Genomic DNA, 26,429 nt, shown 5'->3' with positions numbered 1-26,429 from the left:
AAAGTACGCGTAGGAGAGCGGGTGCTGCCGCGTGATGTGGCGACGAGCGCTCATTGCGCCATCTTGCTGGTAATGTTGAAAACACAATCCCCCCCTCCCTGAGATGCTCATGAGCAGCGGTAAGTGGTATATATAAGTAGCTTGCTGTTTGAACGGGAATGAATGTGCTCCTGGGTGGCTCTATTCCACTTCCGGCTTTCGAGCGATACGGTCGCCGAGTGTTCGGCTCCGACGGAGCGGCTTCAGCGGCCCGAACGGGCCACGGTAACAGGGTTTTTGCGCCTAGCGCTGACGATTATCAGGTGATTCCGCCCAATCTGCCTTTCGGGCGTATTGTTGCAATTACTGTTTTCATGCATGGCGATCTGAGAGCCCAGCCTTACCGCGTCGAAGATTACCGGGATACTTTGGCCAAGCTTGGCGCGCTCGCCGACGTTTTGGCTTTGGGGGCGTATCAAATGAGCCACGTATGGGCTATGACATCGACGAGTGCTGACGCTGCTCGGAAGTTGCTCTCCGCCGTCGACGTGAAGGTAAAGGATCGCCCATGTTTGCTTATTGACCCAAATAACCGCGAGGTTCGCTTGAAGCTTCACTGGTTGCTGCACGGCGTGACCGATGAAAGCGTGCGTGTTGCCTTGACTCCCTATGGGAAAGTATTCGAAGTGAAGCGGGAGAAGAGTAGAGCACCGGGAATCACTGGAAAAGGCTCAACGACACAGTCTCTGGGAATAAAGCTGCACTCTGACGTCATGGTGGATGACATTCCACACCAGCTCAAGATTGCTCAAGAGTTGACTCTCGTTGTCGTTCCGGGCAGTGCTCCGTTGTGCCTACAGTGCAAGAGTACCAGTCACATACGTCGGGACTGCCAAGTACACCGCTGCAGTCGCTGTCGCCGCTTCGGCCACGAAGAAGATGACTGTGCGAAGACATATGCCAGTGTGACCGGACGAGCGCAGGAAAGTGACGCAGTGGAGCACCTCTTGGACGAAGCATACTCGGAAGAAACAGCAGGAGTTGGCCCAAACTCTGCTGTGCAAGATGGGCCGTCATGCTGTCAAGAAGAGGGCGTGTGTGAAGCACCAGCTAAGCACGAAGCCGGGCTTCCATACGAAGGCGTAGGAGAGTGCCATGAAAAGGTGGATACAAGCAGCACCGCCGACACGTTTCCCGGCTTAGCAGACGACACCCCCTCCGAGCCAGAACCTAAGACTGGGATTGAAAGCGACAATGGCACTGTGACGGGGAAGCGTCCCCGTGACGCAAAGGAAAAAGAGAAGGGCACCACTGCTGCCACGCCGGACGAACCACCCGCCAAAACAACTTCGCGCTCGACGGCCTCTCCTTCAGCCACGGCCAAACATTTCCACGGAGCGCAAGACCGCGGAAACGCCGCCTTCACCACCTTAAGAATTGTACTGGGACAAGGTGTTCAGAAAGGAATCGCAGTTGTAAGGTAAGCGCCATGCCCCTGGGTTTTTCGCAGCCTTACAATGGTGCATATAGAAAATTCGATCCGTCTTGCCACTTTAAATGTGCGCGGCCTTGCCTCACGGAGAAAACAATGTCAGCTTTATTGACTAGTAAGTGACCTCGAACTTGACTTCCTGGCAGTCCAAGAGACTTAAGTCCATGGCGACGGTGAAACTGGGGGCATGGTGCGCCAATTCTTGCGGCGGTATTCTGCTATAGTTAGCCATGCCATAGGGACTTCTTCCGTCTGTGTGCTGTTCGTCCGACAGAGTCTAGGCACTAAAAGAGAAGTCCTAACGCCATGTCCGTCTGGTCGGCTCATTGTGGGTGATCTTTTGTTTTCGTGTTTGGAATGGCGCGTAAATTATTAGGGGCGAAGCTCCTTCTAGCGGCACCCGTTCGTCACTTGTAGCCGTTAAAGTGTGTAACAAGTATAACATTTTGACCTCCAAGGTGGTGCCAGAGAGATTTATTCTGTGCGTTGTTGAACAATAAAATATAGTGTTCAATGTACATGCCAATGGCTGCTAAGCGGGATTGAGAGACAGGAGCATCCGGCTTTTAGTTAACGCGCACGCTGTGATCCCCATTAGCAGCCTTGGCATTTACATTGAGCACTATCTGACAGGAAAAGGTTGCTACGTTATACTCGCTGGGCGTAACCTCCTTGGTTTTAGAAAGGTTTAGCGAGCGTTGGGCCACAGTGCCATGAATACAGTGCACTAGTACATACCATAAACCCTAGGTGGCTAAAGGTGGGAAGTAGACTCGAAGCGCAAGCCGTAAGAAAGTATGCGTGTGCCACCTCTCGTTTAGTCCTTGGAATGTCCGCTGGATGGCGGTGCTTCTATATGGGGAATATATAATGAAAAGATGCGAGATGGTGGTACTTGGAGTGTTGAATAAATGGACGAACGGACACACAGACAGATGCATGGATGGACGCATGAATGGACGCAGGGGCGGATGCATGAACGAACGCAGGGACGGACGCACGAACAGACGCACGCACGGACGGGCGGATGGACGCATCGACTGTCACACTGACGCACACATGGTCGGACGGAAGCAAGAACGAATGGAAGGACGAATGCTTCGCCCCACTCTCCATCATTCACTCCGTGGATATGCTGCCATTTTTGTTTGTACGCACCGACTGTTGCCCACGAAAGACGCATATTTTTCGAACTAAAGCAGTATACCCGGTGTAATAGGCTCTTTATCATTATTGAAGACTTCAACTGCGTTCTTTCAGCCAAAGACAAAACTAGTGAACGACATTACAGGGATGCATGTATACCACTGTTTTAAGCGATATAATAAGGGACCATGGTTTGGAGGATGTGGCTGAATATCTCGGTGGTGGCAGGACTGAGCAGTACACTCACTTTCAGGCAGCCAGCCACGCCCGACTAGATAGGGCATACGTAAGTGTTGAATTGGTGCCACTCTGCAAGGCGTACAGTGTTAACGCCGTTTCATTTAGTTACCACTGCTTGGTTAGCTTTGTAGTAGCTAGCTCGAAAGAAACGAAAAGGGCCTCCAAGGGACAACTGTAGGAATTGAATTCGAATCTGCTGAGCAACGAAAAATATATGGAAGAAGTAATGACGGAATTAGAAGAAATTAAAGTTTTCAGTAAGAATACGTTCAGAGAAAAATGGAAGAACTTCAAGCAGGTCATTAAATTGAAGGCTTTGGAGCGCTTGAGCGCTTTAAGCAGAGAAAAAGGAGCAGAAGAAAAGCACATGCGCAGAAACTTGGAAAAATTGCTCGTCGAAGAATGTAGGATGCCCGGCATGTTTGTTGACGATATTTGCGCATTGAAATGTAAAATCGAACCGTTCGATATCGAAAGATACCGCGGTGCTATGGTTCGGGCAAGGGCCGAGCGACTTATAATGGCAGAAGCACCGTCAAAAAGGGCGTTGGGCTCAGAAAAGTGGCCTGCGCGACAAAATGTTAACAGAAATCGAACACGAGGGTGATGTCAGCGATGCTGCTGATGTTATCGAGCGTGCTTTCTTTGAGCACTTCAATGGTTTACTTGCCGCCAGCACAGTTGATGTCGACTGTTTTAAAAGAGTTTTTAACGCTGATGTCAAAGCTTGACAAACACACGAAAGAAATATTTAAGGAACTCGTTTCGGAAAATGAAGTTAACAGTGCTATTTAAAGTATGCATCTAGGGAAATCCCCTGGCCCTGATGGCCTAACTTTTGCCTTTTATAAGTGTTTCAAGTTAGCAATAGCACCAGGCTTAGCTGACGTTTTTAATGAAGCATTCGAGCTGAAAGTATTACCCCCGTCCTTTTCATCCTCCCACACTGTTCTTATACCAAAATCGAAAGACCCCATTGCACTGCGTAGAGTAACTTCTTACCGCCGAATTTGCCTCACTAATGGAGGTTGTAAGATATTCATGAAAATCCTAGCTAAAAGGCTGCAAACAGTTATTACGCAGCTCGTGGGGCCGCATCAGACGTGCGGCATTAAAGGTCGAACTATCTTCACTAATGTACACGCAGCAAGGAGCATCCTCGCATGTTGCGACGCTATTGGTGCGCGAGTGGCAATGCTGCAAATTGACCTCGAGAATGCTTTTGACAGGGTGCCTCATGAAATTCTGCTGTGCATCCTAGATTATGTGAATTTAGGGAAAATAATCAAAGAAGGGGTTGCCATGGCGTACCTAGACTGCTCAACGCGGCTAATCGTTAACAAGGCGGTGGGGAAGCGCATCCCAGTCAAGCATTAGGTCCGTCAGGGTTGCCCTCTCTCACCACCATTGTTTTGTTTGTACAAAGAGTCCATTTGTTTGAGTGTCACTGAGAATGACTGTGTCCGTGGGTTTAAGCTGCATGACGTTGAAGTCCGGCTGATGGCTGATGCGGACGAAATTGCCATTTTTTGTGCGGACTCTGACAGCATAGCAAAGGCTGTAAAATGTGTTACTAACTTGTGCTGCAAGCGGCAGCGCTATAAACTGCGGAAAATGCCTTGGTATTGGCATGGTGACTGGCCAGAAACCCCAGACAGTTTTGCCAGCATCAGGCTTGTTACGACACCAGTGAAATACTTGCGTGCCCCCCTCTAATGCTACAAAGACAGAGATTCGTACTGGAGGAGCCAAGTGGATAACCTGCGGGAAAGAGTGAACAAGTGGAATGGCTGGAATTGGTCTGTGTTTTCTGACGCCACAATTAGAAATATATTCTTAGTGAGTAAAATGTGGTATATCTTACTAGCTTACATTATTCAAGGGTAAACATTCAAAAATTTCACTGTGTGTTCGCTGTCTTCGTGTGGGAGTCATCTTGGGAAAGATCGAGTCGGACCAATTTATTTCTTCGAGGGCAAAATGGAGGACTGGGCTTGTCGCATTTGTTTTTCAGAAAGGTAGTCACTCGATTTCGTTTCCTTGGAGATGTCAACAACCTATTCCTTCGCACTGTCTGTCAACTTCGCCTGGAGTAACACTTGCCTAACATGGTTCTCTCAACCAGCAGCGTACCCGGTGGTGTTTATGGCTTTCTCCGCGAAGTTGTGCTTTTCTGTAGGTTTCTGTCAGCACGGTTTTCACTTGAATACTTGAGTCAAGTCCGACGTAAAAATTTGTACAAGGACCTATGGGATGTGTTTTTACCAGTGCTTTTGTATCGGTCCCTTTACATTGTATGCCATGGGCACACTGTTTTAAAGCGCGTCAAGGCGATGAAAATACCACCAGGTGCTAAGAATTTCTTTTTTAAATTGCATACCGGTAAGCTGACTGTCAAATCTTGGATGGCTGCAAAGGGGTCTTACGTTTCTTGGGGCACGCATTGCATAATATGCGGAAAAGAGGAAACAATTGAGCATGTATTTCTTGACTGTTGGGATGCTGTCTTTCTTTGAGACGTGCTCCGGCGCACGATCAAAAAAGGTTTTCCCCTTGATGCACAGAGCAATCGCTATTTGCAAATACAAAGCGATGACGATACCCCATATGATATGATAATGCTTATGGCTCTTCATAGCATTTTGAAATCGAGGATGGCAGCCATGCACTTTGATGCAGATGCACGAGCGCCCACCACGTACTTCAAAGAATATATAAGTAATTTTTTGGATGAACAAAAGTTGCAGGAATTTACCCCAGAGTGGTTGCCGCGCGTAGAATTATTATCGACGATGAAAACTTTTTAACAAATTCGTGGCCACAACATTTGAGCCACTGTTTTTAACAATGTTTTTGATTGTGTTGTGTAATTATCTGTGAATTTGTATTGTTTATGTGAGCCAAAGACAGGCAATAAGGAAAAAAAAGCTCCGGGGTGGCTTAACACCTTGCCCTCACAACGCAGAGGTCTCACGTTCAATTCCCCGCGCCAGAGCGTTTTTATTTTTTGGGGCTTTTCTCCTTTTTGAGCTTTCATATATATAGATACGTATACATATATGGTGCATGACATTGACGTCGACGCCGATGGTAGCGGCAGAATCCAGCTGAGAGTGTCCATTTAATTGCTATTGCAATAAAAGCGCTTCTGCGTGTCGATTCTTGTTTGCTTGTCACAAAACTCTGGTGTTATGCCACAGAGCATGTATGGCTGCCAGGAAAGATTACATTTCCTACCTCAGGTGTATTGTACAAAAATAACTTCACTGCATAGGTTTGAAGAGCAATGTGAAGCTACCGTGCTTTTTTCACCTGTTTCCAACGAATACTTTCATCCTTTTATCACCAGATCGTGACTCATACAACAGCCAATAGAGGCATCTTTACAAAGCTATATTGAGAAGACAGGAAGTTGGCTGCGTCTATATAGTTTTTCTTGGCGGTCTTATAAATGTACCTCTTTTTGAGATGAATCATTGTCTAGCATAAGATGCACATGGCTACAGAGGATGTCTACCATTGTGTTCCTAAACTGCGTGTTTTAACCAAACGCTCTTTCTTCCACGGCAGGCAAATCACACCGGAGCTGGTGCGTAATGCCAAGAATGAGCTCGACGAGCTGGCACGCAATAAAATTGGCAGCTACGGCTTACTGAATGTTATCAGGAAGCCCTCTGAGCTTAAAGACGTTGTGCAGGCCATGAAGCCCGTTATAGAGGTAAGGGAAGCCGTTTCTTCCTTTTTTTTCGCTCTTGTAACTTCAATCCGCATTCTGCCCAAAACCCATTTCTTGCAATGGCCTAACTTCCAAAGCACTAACTGTTGACATTCCGGGATTGCATTTTTAAGTTCCATTAATTTTTACATGCGGAGCATGTTACACTAGGGGCTAGTCATGCGCCGTCGCTGTCCGCAGCCTCCCCTCCTCCTCCGCCATCCATCTGTGCACCCCTTCCTCCTTTCAACACAGCGCGCGCTGCGCTGGCTTCTCCCCTCCGCGCACCACGTGACCTTTAGTTTAACGTGCGCCAGATGTATGCTAACGCGCGCATGCGCAGGCCGGGGCCGGCGCTCGCTATAAATAACCAATGGTCGGGGCGCGCTCACGCGGTTGACGTCGGGCGAGACCCCGTACTCCACAGAGTGGACGTGCTTTGCTTCACCGAGATGTGCAACGCCACCGATGACGTGCATGCACGGGTTTGCACGGGTGCATGCACGGGTGCATGCCGCGTGCATGCACGGGTTTCAATGACCTGCGGGCGGTGTGGGAATTTACGTCAAGCGTGATGACGTCGACTCCGTCGAAGACCTTCAACTGTTGCCCGGCGCTCAACAACGCGTCAACGGCGAGCACTGCGTCGCTAGCATCTGTGGAGTCGACGTCACGACGATGTACCTCGCGCCCAACCTATCGCGGTCCGCCGTGGAGAAATACGTTGACGAAGCCGTGGAAGAATACCTGAAACAACGACCACAACGACGACCCTTCATGATAGTTGGCGACTTCAACATCGACGTCATCAAGTAAGATTGGGTGGTCGACTACACGGAGTCGCGGCACTCGCTGAAACGAGCAACGCACAACGGCGAACATCATCCAACCACGGTTCGCGGGACGTGCATTGACCACGTCTTTGCAAATTTCGACCTTCGACCGCTGCAACCAGATGCACTCACCCTTCACTTTACGGACCATAAAGTCATACTCAAAATACTCAAAGCGTCTCATCAATAAACATCGTCTTTCGCAGCATACGTGCATGCGTTTTCACTCGTGTTCACTCATAACACACACGCATGTCGCAAATTACAAACCGCATTTATCGCAGTTCTACATATATGCTCCGCATGCGAACCAGTGTTCCCACTCGGGAAACTGCGGTCACTTTTTTCTTGATAATTTATTACGTTCATGCACAAAATGTGCAGAGCGTAGAAATGTATTGCGCGTATTAATGAATGGTGCCTTCTTTGACCGAATATTATTGTTTTTTCGGACGACTATGATTGTCTTGACTGACGCTCCCTGACTTAGCCGCATAATATTGAGATATCTGCTGACTTACGACACATGCCATGCTTACGAGCACGAATGCAGTATGTTGAGTTTGTTGTCGATGCAGGAGAGAGACTGCGGCGTAGTACTGCACACTATGCACTACCTGTCTTATCACAATTTTCTAAACTCCTAAAAATCACGTTTTTGACATTACTGCATGTGTGCTTACCCTTGAAGTCGTGGAGTAAATGGGGTGTATTTCATGCATTTAAAAACTCGACGTGTTTCTGTTCGTAAGTTACAAAGTAGACGCTGCAATGCTGACTTTACTCAAAGAGTTCTATTGGACATAATAGGGCCAAAAACTATTTTTAATTCAATTACAACAAGCTTTTAGCTATTATAGTATATATGGGCCGCCGTAAAGGCCTTGGTCCAGCAACAACTAATCAATGTGTTGGCTCATATGCTGAAACAAGAAAGAGTTACCATCGCAAGCACGAGAATCATATATAGGCCAGCTTCCGACCTTCAAGACATTGGCTATACGCGAAAGCGGGTCCTCCTGTTGTCGTAGATCTTGCGATAACCTAGATTATCAGCAGCAATGTCATCGTGGAAGGCTTTTAAAACACGAGGATGAAAGCAACGGGGAAGAACTGGCACCCACTTGTTACGCATGGAAAGATAAATATAGCGTTCGAGCACACCATCGTCGAGGCGAAATGGTGGAAGCTGGCGTCTCAAGCGGCTGTTGGCCGGTTTAGTGATCCCGCGAGTATAGTCAATAAAAGTTCGACAGCAGAAGTCGGTCCGCTGAAGTGAACGGAAACGGTACTGCGAAGAAGGCTGAATTTGGTCCAGTGATGTGATTTGCAGGTGTCGTGGGGCAGGCGGGCTGTCGATGCTCCCAGGATGCGATGCGAAGGGTGTATTGTCGAGAGAAAGTAAAAGTGGGCATCGGGACAACGCGTATGCATCATGATGACATATGCCAGACTCATATGTGATGGGAGAGATTATATGTGATGTGATTCTTTAAAGCACAGCATCGAACGCCCTAGACATCCTGACATGTTCTTTGTCGAGGACAGGCAACACAGTGCGGGATGTTCTGTTATGATAGTGAAGTGCCGACCATAGAGGTACGGGCGGACATTTTATACAAATAAAGCTCATAGGCAGGTGACAAAGAAGTGCCTGATAAATGCTCATACTACTTGCAGCAGCAAGTGAGACAATTCTCATGTGACCCGAAAGCGTGGAGGCACCGATGACCATCTTCACATGTATCTCTAGTTTATACTCTAAAGTCGATGACAATGAACAGCACCATGTTTAGCAGAAACATGGACAGATAAGCAGTGTCGATGAAATTCCCACTGGGCTATGTTGAGTGGCTACCCAAGCTAGCTGCAACGTTGGAAAGTTTGGGTGCCTTTGTCGCAGTGAATACATGACCGGTGTCTTGCCAGAAGGCAAGACATTGAATCACGTACTTGGTCGTGACCTAGTTTTTGTCTGCTACACGGCAAGTACAACATTAAGTAGCACTGAAAGTTTGCAAGTTCATGTAGGTTCATGGTTGAAAATGGCGCAAGAACACGAGACACAAGAATAATAGAAAATAATGGGCGCTGGGCTCGCAAGTAGTCTTTATTGATGTCAACTCACATATACATACAGGCACGTTGTCACACACAGAAACCCAGGTAACTCATGCACCAGCATTCATCACCCTTCGGCAAAAAAAGAATATTGTATTTAGGTAGGCAAGCGTGATGAATGTTGCGTGTTTCGTATTATCCTGGCTTTTTTGTGTGACCACGTGCCTGTATGAGTTGATGTTATTAAAGGTAAGTTGCGAGTCCGGTGCTGTTTATTGTGTATTCTTGGTTTGTGTCCCGTGTTCTTGCGCCATTTTCAACCATTAAGAACAAAATTACCCTGGCCATAAGTGCAATTCGGGCGTTTCCCATCTGTCAAACCAGAGAAAATCCGGAAACTCGCACATAAAATCCACCATCTACAGACGATGATTCAACCACCATAAGCAGGTGGCAACATGCCGCAGTTCTAGGATCGTGTGTACTGCTGACAGGTGCTGGCGAGTAAACAAGCGAACGTTCATCACAACATAACTCGAAAGGAAGCGAAAACACCATAAATTTTCTTATTCTTGAAAGTATTTTTACGATGAAAAATGTCACTCAAATACCGAGAAGATTTAAACAATGATTTATTGTTATGTACAACGCAAATATGCACAAGTGTGAACGAGAGCACACATTTATTTTTAAATATGGCCTCCCTAGTAGATAGTCCCCATTTGGTTGAAGGCAGTTTTGTCAGCGCATGAGTAACGTAGCTTGATTTGTTTAGGTGCATTTGGCTCCATTAGTGAACCATAGACGTGCGTTCTGGGAGGGGGGCTCTGTAGTGCGGCCCTCCCCTAGTCACTGAGAAGCGCTCGACGGGCTCTAATTTTCCTTACCATACATTCACTTAGTACGACGGTGGGAGAGGGGCGGGTCCATTGTGATGAACCTTCACCTCTTTTGATAGAGACCTCTACGCACGCGTATGTACTTAACTACTCAAGGTCATCTAAAATACCCCGTCGTGCAAGTTTAAATAAAACTTCACTCGACTTCAATTCGACTAGGAGGGCACGGCATCGGATGTTAAGGCATTCTGGAACGATGGTCCTGTATTGTACCTATGTGTTGCCAGAGTCGTCAACTTGCTGTCTTCATCTGACTCAGTCCTTTTAATGGTTATTTATGGGTTTCAAACTAACAATGCATGTTCAATTGCGGATTAGTGTTATGTATGTGAGCAGTTTCGTTTCTTGAGAGGCTGCTTGAAGGAAGCGCTTACAATAACCAAGCTTTAATGTAGTATATTTCAGTAAAGTTGTTGCAAGATATATTGTAAGCGAATAGAAGTCTGACATACTTTTGCTCGTGTGTTTTAACTGAACAAAAATCATTGCAAGAGTGCGAGAAAACTGAGGAAGCTAAACGAAGAGTAACGTCATTGAAACAGTTTTCGTGGAGTTTGGGCTCATCTGCAAAAGTGTGAGGATGCCTCACTTAGAACTTTGTGTGACTTAGAGTAAATTATATGGTAGAGAATCCTAAAAGTGCTATATAGACGCATGCTCATTACCTCATTACCTCTTTACCTCATTATGAGGTAAAGTAGGAATATATAAGGGAGCCATGGACTGCACCATGCGGCACGACACCGGAAACGTGAACAACAGGGTAGTCACGTGCCTTGTAGTGCAAATATTGAGAATGATAACAGAAATTTGCCAATTCAACATACGAGTGTAAGATTATTCAGAATGAGGCTGAACTGGAATAGTAGTTAATAGGGTCCACAATCACTGTCGTGAATCACACGAAGCTGCTCTTCTCCATCAAGCTGACAGTCATCAACACAGAAAAAAAGTGTAAAGAAAATAGGTTTGAAGAAGGCACGGCGTTTGGCGTTTCAAAAAACGTGGTGAGTGCAATGTTTAGGAACAAGGCCGACATTCGGGCTAGGTGGACTTGAAACTTCCGGCGCCTGATGAGTATAAGAATGTTCCGCCGCTGGCCAGATTGATAACGCAGGTCCTTGCACGTAATTTTCACCTACATATAACCTGCACCCCAACCTTCAAACTGCAAAGTATCAAATCGTGAAAAATGAATTCGTAATGCCGGGAAGTCGCCGTCTGTCCAATATTTTTACGCTGTGTCATAAATCAAGCTTTTGCCCAAAAATTTCCAAAAAAACGTTGTGAATTCTTTAACAGCACTTCAGAAAAATCATGTCACATACCGAAGCACTTCCTTTTCTTTTTTGGAGGTGGATGCATGTTGGTTTGAATGGAGCACTATTCTGGTCGCCTAAGATGGCTGTTTCTGGCCAAAAATTGATGGGCGGCCGCAATTCTATTCCAATGCCCTGCAATTATTACCCCAACGCGGAAAATCTTCAAAAACTCACTAGAGCGAAGCCTTCTCATTTTACCTTCTCTGAATTCTCTGCTTTTAGAGTGGGGATCTTTTGGATATGTATCTGCGTTCAGTAGCACCAGCGTTGCCACCTTGGCAACGATAGATATGAAGGAAAAAAATGGCAGAATATCCGCGGGGTGAATGATGGAGAGTGGTGAGAAGCATGCGTCCGTCCATTTGTTCTTGCTTCCGTCCGTCCATGCATCCGTCTGTGTGACCGTTCATGCGTCAATCCGTCGCCCCCCGCGCGTGCATCTGTTCGTGCGTCCGTCCCTGCTTTCATCCATTATTCCGCCCGTGTGTCCAACCATGCGTCCATTCATCCATGCAGCCATTCGTGCGTCAGTCCATCCATCTGTCTGTGTGTCCGTTCGTTCATTTAGTCAACACTCCAAGTACAACCATCTCGCATCCTTTCATCATATATTCCGCATATAGAAGCACCACCATCCAGCGGGCATTCCAAGGACTAAACGAGAGGTGGCACACGCACACTTTCTTACGGCTTGCGCTTCGTGTCTACTTCCCACTTTTAACCACCTCGAGTTCATGGTATATACTAGTTCACTGCATTCATGGCACTGCTGCCCAACGCTCGCTAAACCTTTCTAAAACCAAGGAGCTTACGCCCAGGGAGTATAGCGTAGCAACCCTTTCTCGTCAGATAGTGCTCAATGTACATGTCAATGGCTGCTAATGGGGAATGAGAGAGAGGAGAATTCGGCTTTTAGTTAACGCGCACGCTGCGAATTCTTATTGTTCAACAACGCACAGGAGAAATCTCCCACCGGCATCACCTTGCAGGTCAAAACGTAAGACTGGTTGCGCACTACGACGAGGGGCGAACGGGTGCTGCTTTAAGGAGCTTCGCACCTAAAAAAACATACTCAGGATCAAATGGGATTTAATTCCAGGCCCTCAGCAAGGCATTCAAGCATTGTACCTCTAGAGCCACCCTAGACCTTGACACTTATCTGCAAAAAGACTTGATACAGATGCCTTGTCGGGCAATGAATCGCGGTATCTATGTAATATAGCGTGGTACAAGAGTAATGAAATAACAAGCAGGCATCACATCGTGCTAGTTGAGAAATGAGTGTGGTTCAATACTTCCCACCCACTGCACAGTGTTCAGCCACTATTTCTTACCTTCATTAGCCCCAAGCAACATAAAGTGCACATCATACCTTACAGATATGTGGCTGGTACTTTACCTATCTGCAAAAAAAAGAATTATGGCGTTGCGGGTGTTGTCATCCTTTGCAAAAATTGTGATCTATGTCGTATCGTACTCTATGCCGCGTGGAAAGCCGAAACCTCAAATACAGTTGGCCTTTCCACTACGCGAACTGCGCTCGTAATTCACATTAGCCAGTATTGTAATCTTCGGTGATTTCTTTTTTGAAGCAAGTGCAATCATTCTTGGTTAATGAAAAAACTGCCTGTCTTTTTTTAAGTGACTAACCTAACGTCCCACTGCTTGCCGCACTGCGACAGGTTCTCAAGGAGCTCCAAGGCAGTGATGATGACAGAAGAACCGTGATTGCGATCGGATCATATGATTACGGTGATTTGGGCTTTCTGAATACCTACAGGGACATATTTAAAGATATCATCGAGTAAGTATGATATTCGGGCATCACGCCAAAACTATCTTCTCACGTAAATATTTCCTGCTTTGTGCTTCGCACTTCTTTCTGCCTTCGAGTCGTCCTAGGTTAGTGAGTATATAATCCTGTAAAGGTTTATTTTCGCTGAATAAATATGACATAAATCCAAATGATATAAAGAGGATGAACAGCACCGTTGCCGTCAGCACTGGCAAAACCCACAATTTAAAAGAATACGCGTACAGTGTTTTACCACTCGGGCTACGAGTATTTCTAGTCACCTATCGTTGATTTGCATGTGTCACTAATGCTGCATTATAGGTAAAAGCAAGAAATACTAATTCATATCTTTCCCTGGCTTGACTGTCCTATGGTTTCACTACCATGGTAGTCGCTTTTGTCACAATCATGAGTGAGCTCATATGGTAAGAGGTGGGAGAAAGGAAATGAGGAGCGCACCTCCAAATGATTTCGAGGGCTATATTCGTTTTTATTCAGCCACAGATACTGCAACTCTAGTGTAGGGCTGTAGAAGGAGTTCGAAGATACAAACAGTGGCAAGGCAAAAAAATGAAGAAAAAGGTATTTTTTACAGAATGGTATGCAAAGGGCATATTATCTGAAATAAAAAAATTATTGGAAGCGTTTTCTTAACACTTAGCAACTAAGAAGTGTGATCGGTAAGAGTCCTACATTACAAAACAGGGAACTTCATAGCTACAGTGCACACTGAAAAAAAAAAGCTGAATTTAACTAATAATATACGAGCAAAATAAGCTGCTATATTCAGCTTTTTTGTTTCTAATCTTTTTTCTTGTCTAATTCAGGTCTCTCATTTTTAAAAGTGATGAAGCTACAACGAGAAAGACCAGACAAGGAGTGAATCATAGCGTGTGAAAATATGAAGCTTCTATCTGAGAATAAAAGATTATTCGTTTCATATTCAGCGAATAAAGATCTAGAGGTGGTGGGAAACTACGTCTATAGAAATGAGAAATGAAGTGAAGAAAGTTTTGTTAAAAGTCGTCGATAGTACTCATTTCGTGGTTTTAATATGAGAACTAAACAATGGAAGGGAATTGTGTGGGCGCGAAATGCTTGGTATAAAATCAGTGTATTATCGCGAGGCGTCCGAGGTAGGGTGCAGGGATAGTAATCTGTTCTTTTCAGGTTTGCACTATTTACATATTCAATATGGTTAGGTTAAATGAACGAGGTTATTTTCAGAGTTGAATCCACACAATTTTGTTTGGAAACTTCAATTTGAATGCCATCCAGAGAATAGTACACAAAGCCGAAGAGACCCACCGTGACTGCAATCACGGCTCCTGAAAAAAAGTGCGGAAATATATTAGGAAAAATTGGTGGGAAAAACACTGGAACACACAGGTGGGCCACAAAATTTTACAAGCCCCGCCGTGGTCGTCTAGTGGCTAAGGTACTCGGCTGCTGACCCGCAGTTCGCGGGAGTGAACCCCGGCTGCGGCACCTGCAATTCCGATAGATGTGGAAATGTTGTAGGCCCGTGTGCTCAGACTTGAGTGCACGTTAAAGAACCCCAGGTGGTCAAAATTTTCGGAGCCCTCCACTACGGTGCCCCTTATAATCATATGGTGGTTTTGGGACGTTATACCCCACATATCAATCAATCAAAATTCTAGAACGCATCTTGTCAAGTGATCTTGACCTCGTGCTCACCAGTTGCGCCGGCAATCAGGACAGGATAGTGAATGAATGCGAAGCTTGTTCTATAGCAACACGTGATTGTACTTTTCTATGCGATACTATTGTAAGTGCCACGTATATTAACTAACAATCTTGCCTATATGTAAGCAGCAGGGTGGCACATGACACCCTCCTCATCATAGCTGTAATAAAAGAAATTCTGGAAACAGTTGAGGGGAGGTGACTTTTTGTGCAGCAGCTTTTCTTCATTAATATTACACAGAAGTTCTTTGAATAGGACGATAACGCTAAACACGCTAATGTACTCAAGAATGCCTTACAGCGTTTAGTAATTCATAACAGGGTGGTTCGCATGTGCTTCGGTGAGGAGAAGGCGTGCTATACTTCAGAATAAATCAAGGTTTTCCAGAATTTACTGAAAAACAGCCACACGCACCCAATCCAGTCGTTGACCACTTTCTCCTCTAGCACTTTCCGGATCTAGCTCATCGCCTTGCCTTCACGTGTTCTTTGCTCTCATGGGGGAGATAACGTCTTCAGGCACTACGCCGTGCTCCCAGCCGGGCTGCATAAATTTGTGTCTTTCTCCTCTTCTAACCACTACCTCCACCACGTCTTATGTAGTACCTCGTGACGGAAATAATGCGAAGTAATTTTAATTTGGCTGTGTGCAGATTCGTCGGGCAGTGTTTTTTGCCCCGCCGCGGTGGTCTAGTGGCTAAGGTACTCGGCTGCTGACCTGCAGGTCGCGGGATCAAATCCCGGCTGCGGCGGCTGCGTTTCCGATGGAGGCGGAAACGTTGTAGGCCCGTGTGCTCAGATTTGGGTGCACGTTAAAGAACCCCAGGTGGACAAAATTTCCGGAGCCCTCCACTACGGCGTCTCTCATAATCATATGATGGTTTTGAGACAATAAACCCCACATATCAATCAAATTGTTGGGCAGTCTTTTGCATTCCTCATATTCACAACGTTGGCGGTCACGCTGGCTTTGTAAAAGATACGGTGTTCGAGATAGCACGACGCTGTTCATGGCGCTATGCGGATAACCAATGGGGAAGCGTCACTGCAACCCTGTCGCAAGCGCACGAAGAAACAAATCTGACAGAGGTGTGATATTAGAATGGAAACACGTCTATCGCATCTTCAGAGAAAAGCACTCAGACGCACGTGGGACGCAAGCAGCTCTACCCGTCAAGTAGCGTCGCATCCCGACCATTTCTTTATGTAAGTTAGACGAACGGCTCCCGCTATAAGGCACGCGTTTCACTGGCATTGAAAGAAATAAAGAAGGTGTTTTTTAAACGCTCAAGTATTACGAAATAGTGGTTCTGCTTACTCAATCAATGTAGTCAGTTACCTCACGTCGTTACAATTATGACATGACTTATAACGCAGCTGACAGTGATTCCTGTAGTCAGTAAATGGAATAATACTACACTCACAATGGGCCTCATGGTAAGCTTAAACAGCCAATGCTTACGCTCGTGTGGTAACGTGGTGCCTGTCTTTTCTCGCCTCAGTACGTTCAAGGCTGACGCGGCCATTGCCATATCTTCGGTGAGCTCGATGGAGGATCAGGCAGGCTGCTACGCTGCGCCGCCCAATGTCTTCAAATCAAACAGATCAAAGTTCCCTAGCCTGGTAGGTACCTCCTGCTGTTAGTCTCTGAAAGTGTACGCTGTTATGCTTACATGCTTGAAGTGTAGAGAAAAACACACGCATGTCTGAAGCATACCGGGAAAGATATATCACCAGTACTTTTTATAAGACGTCAAATAACAGACACGCATTCTTGTTAATGCATTCAGGATATAAATTGATAGCGCAGGAAACTATCATCATGTTTGTGTGTTTTATCGCCTTCAAAAACTTAGTGATTGATATAAGTCATCATAGATCAGACAGTGAAAATTCGGACGGATGCGAGAAAACCAAAATATTGCACAAGTCATTTGGCTGTGTGGGATGTTGATGAAAGTTCATTGATAATACTAATCTACCAGCTCGAAACGCGGATGATATAGACACATCAAAGTAATTTGCCACCTTCCCCCCTCCTTCTGCGCTGTTTCCTCAAGGAGCAATGACATCAACTTCACGCATGTCACTTTTTTGCGTCAACGCGTAGTTAGCGGTGCCTTAGCAACGATTCATAACTAGTATTGCAACAGACGTACAAATAACAATACGTAATATCAATTCATTTGACCAGTATCGAACCCAATTCGTCAGTGGGACAAAGCCCGCCAATATTCAGCGCTGGCAACACTGCCACGACGTCACCTGCCGTGGTCCCGTCCAACCTGATCACGTGGCTACACAAAACGGTGACGTGAGTTTCAGTTGCCATTTCTTCTGCTCGTTGCGCACGTGTATCGGCATGTCTTCACCACCCCCTTATGCGGCGTTAGATCAAATCCGCTGATAGCCAGAAGCAGGAAAATTCAAATTATGTGACGCGCGGTCTACACTGCATCGTGTACAACAATGCGGCGTCTGCATTGTTTTTTGCTGGCGACCCGAGACGCCTTAAGAACCCACGCTAGTTTTTTTTTTTTTATTTTGTGTCGGGGAACAGCGTGAGCGCAAGATCTCATGAGCACCTTGGTATCTTGCAATGCACCCTGGCCACTCGCAAATTTTTTGGCTGCCCAGCTCCTCGGGACCCCGATTCCCGAGTTCTCTCATCCCATTCGCGCTCACAACTCTACGATAAATGACCCAAATTGGCACCACGAAAACGCTGAATTCACATGAACGCGCTGCACAAACCAAGCAAAACAAAGCAAGTAAAGCCATTGCCAGGCAACCAGGTGTCGCCGCAGAACGGTACCACATTTAAACACCTCAATGACAATAATAAAATTGTCGACGTCATCGCTGCTCGCTCATCGTCACTCAGCGCATAAGCGTGGCCTTGGAGGTCCCCGAACACGTCAAAATACCATCGATGTCTCATGACCGAGAACGTGTCGTTGAGCCTTTCGACGCTATTGGTGCTGGAAAGAGCGTTTTAGCAATGTTTGGATGGTGTTACCTTTACGTAACACCATCTGCACATCGCTAAAACACTCATGTATTCCATGAAATCGAATGAACACCACATCTCGAGCTTAAAATTTTGTGTCACAGCTCCTTTAAAGGGCTGATTAAAACGAAAGCGCAAGGCAAGAAAAAGTGCTGAAAAACTCACGACGACTTATCTAATTCAGCTTGTAAATGAGGAAAAAGTATCGAGTAGAAAAAAATCGCTGTGCCGCAACGTGGTAAACCAAGGCTTTCGAAATAAAAAAACAATCATCTTCAACTCCCCCAGCGCGGAAACCTGGTGCCTGGAGGCGTAAAATGAATCCCCGCCCTTTCTTGAGGAAACCCGGTGAGGACGTGCAGGAATGGCCCACCCATAACAAACGTGTGAGCTAGGGCAAAGGCTGGAAGACCACGGCTGAGCTACACCATGCCGCTCTCTTCTTGACAGACACTGCTCTGGTGCGTTTCGAGAACACTAAGGAGTCGCTAACAACCTAGGATCACTTCGCTACTCAAATCGCAGAGTGCTACGGTGATAGCAACACGAAAAGAAAGCGGGCTGAGCAGACATTGAAAGTTTTCAAATTTAGTTTATCATGCCTTAAAGGGCCACTCACCGGGCCCCATACCGAATGTTAGTTGGACAGTGGAAGTTGTTGGGTGTCCGATGAGGAACGTTTTGCCACAAAAATTTTTCGAATCAGTTCATTACGAGCCGAGAAAACAGGTTTTTTGGAGTGGCGCGAAACGAGGGTGAGTGGAGGCATGCTCGAAACCCTTGCTGCTCCTCCGCGTAGCCTTCGCAAGCCAAATCTCTTCCCCACTCTCTCCGGCATCCGACCAAGAGGTGACGTGCGCATGACGTGCCCAAACAAGCCCAGCCCCCATGCAGGCGAGCGGCGTTGCTTTGTTGACCAGCGTTATTTTGTGGTGTTCTACCTGTTTTTGCGGGATTGTTAGGGAACGCTGGCTTAGACGCGGTAAAGTAGATAAGCACAATGAATGCGCGAACGCGCAGGAGCGTTCCACGGCGGTCGTTTGCTCAATGCGCTGACCGCGGGGCCCGAACGCATGCGCAACGCTGGCACATTAGCCCCGCATCTCGCAGCATTTCACGAGAAAAAAATATAAGAAAAACACACAAAATTTTTTATCCCGTCTCATTTATTTCAGGTTTTATCCATCTCTTTAGGCAGCAAATATAAACTACACATGTGTTAAATAATTTTTGCTATGTCACGTGGTATACTGTTGACAACGTCAGAGCAGAGTCGTCTACGTAGAGGACCCATGTCATCGCATTGCCGTGTACGCAAGGCCATCCACGCCCACGTCATGCCCTCATTCTCTACGCGTGCGCCGGTAGAAGGGAGGGGGAGCGGCTTTCATCCTTAAATTTGACCCATTTTCGCGGCGCGCAGCGTTCGAAGTTTTGGCAGACGTGATCGTGAACGCCTCGTCTACGCACTGCGCTTGTCAGCTCAAATTTGTCAAATCTGGTGAGTGGCCTTTTAAAGGCCTTAACAACTTAAATAGGAACAATACATTCATTATTGAAATCAAGATGCTGGTAAGTTCTATACAGTTAACAAATCAACTTACAATTTCGTTTGCGAAAGGTGATTCCGGGGACTTCGGAAACCTAATAGCTAGTGAATTAGCCTTCAAAGCTTTTAGATTAAGAACTACGGTGACAACCCCAATAACCGAACATTTTATAAAAGTTCCGTTAAAAAACATATAATAACTGGAATGAAATTTGGCAGACAAAAACATAAAAAACAGTTCATGATTGGAGAGAGCAAGTTTTTTTTTTATTCCGCACCATTTCTCAATGAATTACCACAAAAGCCAATTATAACAGGACATGGGCATTTCCCAATCTACTTGAAATATTTGGAAAAACAAATTATGATACTTGTATGTGCAGATTAAATGTGACTAATATCGATCATTACTTGACCACATGCAAAAATATACTCAAATTCCGCGAATAAATCGCAAAATTCACTCGGAACGCTTTAGATAATAAACCACATTCCGTGAAAGAAGTACAGCTACAAACATTGGATGCCATGGTGAAGTATTTTAATTATTTATTGTACAGAATCATCAATAGTAACTTGAACTAAAAAAGACTTAGCAGACAAGTCTTTTGTCGAGCTGGAAGTGGGCTCAACCAAACGAGGTGGGTTGCGCCCCCTCACTCTCAGCATAGAGAAGTCTTCTCTTTTAATGATGTTAGCCAAAATTCAAATATTTTGCTTGGGATGTATCGGAAGGGGGGGGGGGGGAGTCTTGGGCGTTTTGGATCCTGGGGTGCTGCTGCATACTCTCTTAAATTTCTATTACTTGACATATTTCTTCAAACACATTATCTCATTTTTTTCATATTTCCCTTTTTATATCTTATTTCACTTCCACGATCTTCATTAAAATAATTAATATATTCTTTGCTCCCTTTTTCTGGTGCGAAATGTGTACCTGAGCAAAGTCATTGCACTCTTAGCACATTTCACACCCTCTTTTGATGGCGAAGCAAACCACAATTCAGCTGTGATTAACCCAGCTACCAACCAGCTACAGTCAACCGGGCTCACAGGAACAAGTTCTTTGCCTCCTAGCTCCGGTGCGCTGGGATCACGTCGTGGAAAAGTCACTTGGGACGCGGATGTCGTGCTCTAGCCAGTTTGACAATCTCTCACCACTGAGCCCCACAGGCAGACATACAGATCTCGGATACATCTGCGTGACATAGTTAATTATCTTGCCTGTGGAGTGCGATCCTACTTTGATTTCGCAACAGGATCTTGCCATTGAAGGCAACTGGTCCAAACGACCTCTGAGCGTCTTTGTTTAGGGCTCTGCCCTGCACGTCACCATGACCGACATCTGCGGGTCAAAGATCTCTTACAGCTTTCACTTCTCCTTTTTTGGGGGGGCGAAGGTCTTCATAGCGGCGCCCATTCGTCCCTCACAGCCGTTGTAGTGTGTAACGGGTATAACATTTTAACCTCCAAGGTGGTGCCGGTGAGAGATATCTTCTGTGCGTTGTTGAACAATGAAAAATGATGCTCAATGTGCATGCCAATCGCTGCTAATGGGGAATGAGAGACAGGAGCATTTGGCTTTTAGTAAACGCGCAAGCAGCGATCCCCATTAGCAGCCATTGGCATGTACATTGAGCACTATCTGGCAGGAAATGGTTGCTACGTTATACTCCCTGGGCGCAACCTCCTTGGTTTTAGAAAGGTTTAGCGAGCGTTGGGCCGCAGTGCCATGAATACAGTGAACTAGTATGTACCATGAACTCGAGGTGGTTAAAGGTGGGACGTAGACCCGGTGCGCAAGCCGTAAGAAAGTGTGCGTGTGCCACCTCTCGTTTAGTCCTTGGATTGTCCGCTGGATGGCGGTGCTTTTATATGGGCAATATATGATGAAAAGATGCGAGATGGTGTCACTTGGAGTGTTGAATAGATGGACGAACGGACACACAGACAGATGCATGGATGGACGCATGAACGGACGCAGGGGCGGATGCATGGACAAACACAGGGACGGACGCACGAACAGACGCACGCACGGACGGGCGGATGGACGCATGTACGGACGGAAGCAAGAACGAATGGACGTACGAATGTTTCGCCCCACTCTCCATCATTCACTCCGAGGATTGTGTCAATTTTTCCGCCTTCCTTATGCCGGCAGTTCTCCCAGCTTTTCCCGCGTCATTGGGCCCTGCGGGAAATTTTCGGTTTTGAGGAGGCTATCAGTGATGAAGCCGTATTTTGGCACCGATCCGGAGGACGCCTCGCAATGCCCGTTCCTGTAACTTGCAAGACACACAAGACCACCAGACCATGGCTGATTCTCCTGGCCATGGGGATGTGCAGATCGAGGCCCGATGCCGTTGGAGCCCATGGGACCTAAAGATCGCGAAAATAAGATTCAAAACAGAAGACATGTACTAAAACAAACAAAAAACGGAAAAAAGTCATCCTAAATAAACGTCCGCTGTTGCTCGGCTCGTTTCATACAGGTGCACTGGACGTAGCGCACCACAACCAACCTCTTTTTTTTATTTTCTAGAAATTTATTCTTCACATCAGCCCTCTTTATTTATTTTAATTGATAATACCTCGTTATACTTGTGGTACAGGTCAGGGTACATTTATTTGGGTTTTTCTTTGCTTTACCCCACAATACCTACGGTCCCTATTGTTTCTCTGTCAAAAAATGTTCGTTTCCGTTGGTCATCTTCATATGGTCCTCCAGCATCATTCTTGGCCTTCGCCACCACTGCCAACTTCGTTGATGATATCATACTCATTGCTATCGTTGCTGTCTTGAGCGCTTTGTAGCACTCGCAGCGGTCACGGGTGTTGTGACAGCCGCCGCGGCAGCTTGCATCCACCCTTCAGATTTTCGCAGGGCGCCGCCCGGCTCGTACTTCGGGCGCCTTATAAAGCCACAATGACGTTCTCCAGGAGTCTAGCTCATAACGACAGTTGTGGTGGACAATACAGTGCTGGGCTTACAAGGCAGTGACTTTATTTACTTGTCTGAGTGGTTGCGCCCAGGTTACTCACACAGAGGTTGTAGTCGGGCTCGTTTGACGTGGTTGCCTCTTCTGACGTCCTCTTGGTCGTGCAGGCCACCTTCCTTCGTGCAATGGCCTTCTGAGTGACATACCGGCGGTCCCCGTCGTCGTCACTACTTCTGGCCTTTTCCCTATTAGTTTCTGATCGCCGGCAACGTCAGCATCTTTCGATGCCTCGTGCGAGCACTCACTCCCACCCCAGTGGCTTGGTGGTTGACCACTACGTCCATGTTCAGTCATTGTTGTCATTGGAATAAATGACCAAGGCCTCCACAGCCTCGACGTTGGCATCTTGGACTTCTGTTATCGCGACAAATTCTGTGGTGGTTTCTTTCTCATTGTCCCTGACATGCCCAACTATGGGCTCCTCGGCTACGGGATCTGTGTCTCCAAATTTTGTAGCCGAGTCTTCCCTGGCGTCCTTGTCATCTTCGCCTGTGGCCACTGCCAGCGCATGGCCCACTCATGGTTCTAACACGGGAGCCTCCCTGTCAGCAGCAGGGTCACCTCCAGTCGCGCCGTCTTGCGGCAGCACCCATTCCCGCCGAAACGAGGGCGGCGGACATCTTCCGTAGGCCTTCGTTGGGACCACAATGCCACTGACCACACAATAGGCCGTAGACTTGGCGTGTCCTCTCACCGCAGAGACACAGCGGAGGCTGTCGAGCCGCTTCTTTGAATCGAGAAGTCGGTCTAGCGCCGCATCTATCTTGCTTGTCAGACGTGGCCACTTGACGTGTCGAACGCCCATGTAAGGGTTCTTGCCGTCTGTACAAATGACACAATGCAACGCTGCATCAAAACCTGCAAGAACATTTATCAGTAAAGATCCCACTAAACATTTAAGTTTAGAGCTCAAAGTCTCCACGGCCATGCATGCCATTCGCCGTTGAGTCTTCGATCTGTGCGCGTGTTGTCACCAGGTGGCGACGCGAGTGATTCCCACAAGATATACGACGGTTTTTCTATATTGGAAAATTTGTGGCGTGCAGAAAAGACATGGACGAAGAAAGTGACGACCGGGCGATGTGCTTACTTCGAACAGAATGGTAATTTGGCACAAGTTTAGCGTACATGCGGACGTGCTGCGCGCAGGCACTGTGAGTCCTCACTGGGTCGACAAATTAATCATACACAATGATAACCAGGGGCCATGAGCAGATTGAATAAAACACTGTGGATGATAAAACGCAATGGCACGTGCGAGGCCAGATCAGGGCGTTTCGTCTCAGAATATGAATTATGTTTCGTTAGGTAAACAAATGCTGTGCAAAAAGCTTTACCTGTCGCAGTTCCACTTCCTTGATGATGTCAGGCGTTATTGTATTTTTGCTAGCACCAATGGCGGTGCAATACTTGAGTGAAGATGCACAACCACAGCTGCAGCTCTTCAAACAAAGCGACCCATAAAAGGTAGACGTAACGCGAGTGTTGAAGTTTGTGTTTGACATAAGGAAGCAGTTCGCAAGAACGGAAAAATATGGAAATTCATTGGTTGTTGGGAAACATTGATTCGTTATCGTACTTACACAAACGTAGAGATTGACAAGCACTTGACTACGTGGATGGGACAGATGCAGTGGACATTGGATTGTTAAATGTAACAGCAGGGTTACGACAGATCCACAATGAATAAAAAAGGAAATCAGCGTGCACGCTATTACGAGCACTAAAATTTTGGCACTCTTTCATTCGGAGATCCACAGCGTGATTTGTAGCCGACATGGCAGATCGATATGAAGTTCGCAGTTACTTTTAGTATACACAGTTTGATAATACATGCTAAAAATGTCGCTTTAGCATTATACTTAGCATATTCAATATTATTTTTAAAAAGCAGTGCTATCAGTCGCACATCTCAGTACAGATATTCAAACCGCTTCGCATCGTTTTCGAGAGCTGGGTCAGTCTGATACTTTAATAGCAGACTCGTTGACTGCGATTTTACACGAAATATCGCTTTCGCCTGATTAAAAAGCACGTATTTCACAGGCTCACCAATACGTTCGAGCTTTGTAACCTACCAAACCAAACGGCAATGGCTAATATAGTATATATATTCTGATCCACGGCATTAAGCTTTTCACCCGTTGTTTTAAAATAACAATAAAAAGGCTTATCTTGTCGGTGAGTGAAATTTTCGAAAGCATCACCAAACTAACAACCTCATCACCACCACTCTCCCCTACAAACTTTTGAAAAGACCCACTAAATCTGAGAATAACCAAACTGTAAACCACGCTATCAACATTAGAGAACATTTTACATGACATATTTTTCTGAGGTTATGAAAAAGAACCATATACCCTCCAGTCACCGAGAATACAGTTGTAAACATAAATTCCAAGAGGTCGTCACGCACCGCGTGTTTTTTGAAATGGCATGAAACGCATTGCAAACATTCATGTTTGTTTCTTGATTGGATACTTAATTTTTATAGACTCCGTACAGTCAAGTTTGTGGCTATCCTGGTGCCATCTGCCGTAGGGACGGGAAAGAATTCGAACAGTGGGCTGCAGCTCGGCCGGCTTTTTTCCGGCGGAACGCAGTTGGTGCCGTCCACGGTTGAGGCCATTTGGCTTAGTTTCTTCTTATTCTGATGCGTTTAGGAAATATGCAATGACTTCCGCATCGGGAGCAAGCATCGGGACTTGTGCAGGTGTGAAGTGACACCCTTGCAAACAGCGATGATGGTGTGTCAAAGACTGCCATAATCACGAAAAGTAGATCATATATTGAAGTTCTATCGCTTTCCTGGCCGGTCATTCATGCCTTTTGATGTGCAATGCCTCAGCGGCGCAGTATTCGCAACACCCGCAGCTCCATATCTGCAGCTAGTGGTTTTGGGACGTTAAGCCCTACACATCAATCAATCAATCAATTCATATCTGCAGCTGCAATACTCTACTCGACGTTGGCAGCTATCCTTGTCAAGCTGCATGGAAGGCAATACGAAGGGTAATTAGTTCCAGAATAGAAAGTTGGGCGAGTTGGTGTGTATTCATATTAAAAGAAAAGCGGCGCACAAAAAGACGGAGACAAAGAAGAGGACCACACACAGCGCTGCAGCGCTGTGTGTGGTCCTCTTCTTTGTCTCCGTCTTTTTGTGCGCCGCTTTTCTTTTAATTAGTTCCCTTGCCGTAAGTTTAGGCAAGCTCACAACGACGGGCATGATATTCATGTGATTGTTCCCAGAAAAGGACGAGTTCATTAATAACTTAAAGCCCTCGGCACTATGTAAATGTAACTGAAGGTGCAATGTTGAGCGCATATGAGTGCAATTCATTATCTAAAACATAATACACGCGAAACGCGAGTAATATGCTTACGAATAAAAAGACCGAACTCGTCTAACTTGCCGCGTGAATATATTTTTTTTCGCTGATTAGGCCTAAAAGTAAGTCCCGCTTCTATATTGAAAATCATCCGCAATAGCGAGGCCACTTACAACTGCTTGTACACCGCAGAAGCTCTCAATTAGTGGCGTGTCAGACTACGCCAACGTAGTAGCCGACGCGCACACAAGGTTGCAGTTCCGCCGTGGCGCACAGTCACCTGTAATCAAGATCGCACCCGATTTGCGGATTCGATTTCTCGATTTCGATCAATTTTTTTTTTACCTTTTCAC

General features: G+C 46.2%; 1 protein-coding gene across 1 annotated transcript in view; it reads left to right on the top strand.

Annotated features, from left to right (window-relative positions):
* The first annotated feature begins 752 nt into the window (after positions 1-752).
* LOC142803136 (uncharacterized) overlaps positions 753-26,429 on the top strand; it is a 53,415-nt gene continuing 27,738 nt past the window's right edge. The window contains exons 1-4 of the mRNA XM_075888238.1: positions 753-1,168; positions 6,428-6,575; positions 13,370-13,491; positions 16,692-16,812. Of these exons, the coding sequence (XP_075744353.1) occupies positions 753-1,168; positions 6,428-6,575; positions 13,370-13,491; positions 16,692-16,812 (807 nt within the window). The remainder of the gene's footprint in view (positions 1,169-6,427; positions 6,576-13,369; positions 13,492-16,691; positions 16,813-26,429) is intronic.

Source organism: Rhipicephalus microplus, chromosome 3, assembly GCF_043290135.1.
Source record: "Rhipicephalus microplus isolate Deutch F79 chromosome 3, USDA_Rmic, whole genome shotgun sequence".
Lineage (NCBI taxonomy): Eukaryota > Metazoa > Arthropoda > Arachnida > Ixodida > Ixodidae > Rhipicephalus > Rhipicephalus microplus.
Note: the sequence above shows the minus strand (reverse complement) of the source record. Positions and strands in the feature narration are given on the sequence as shown.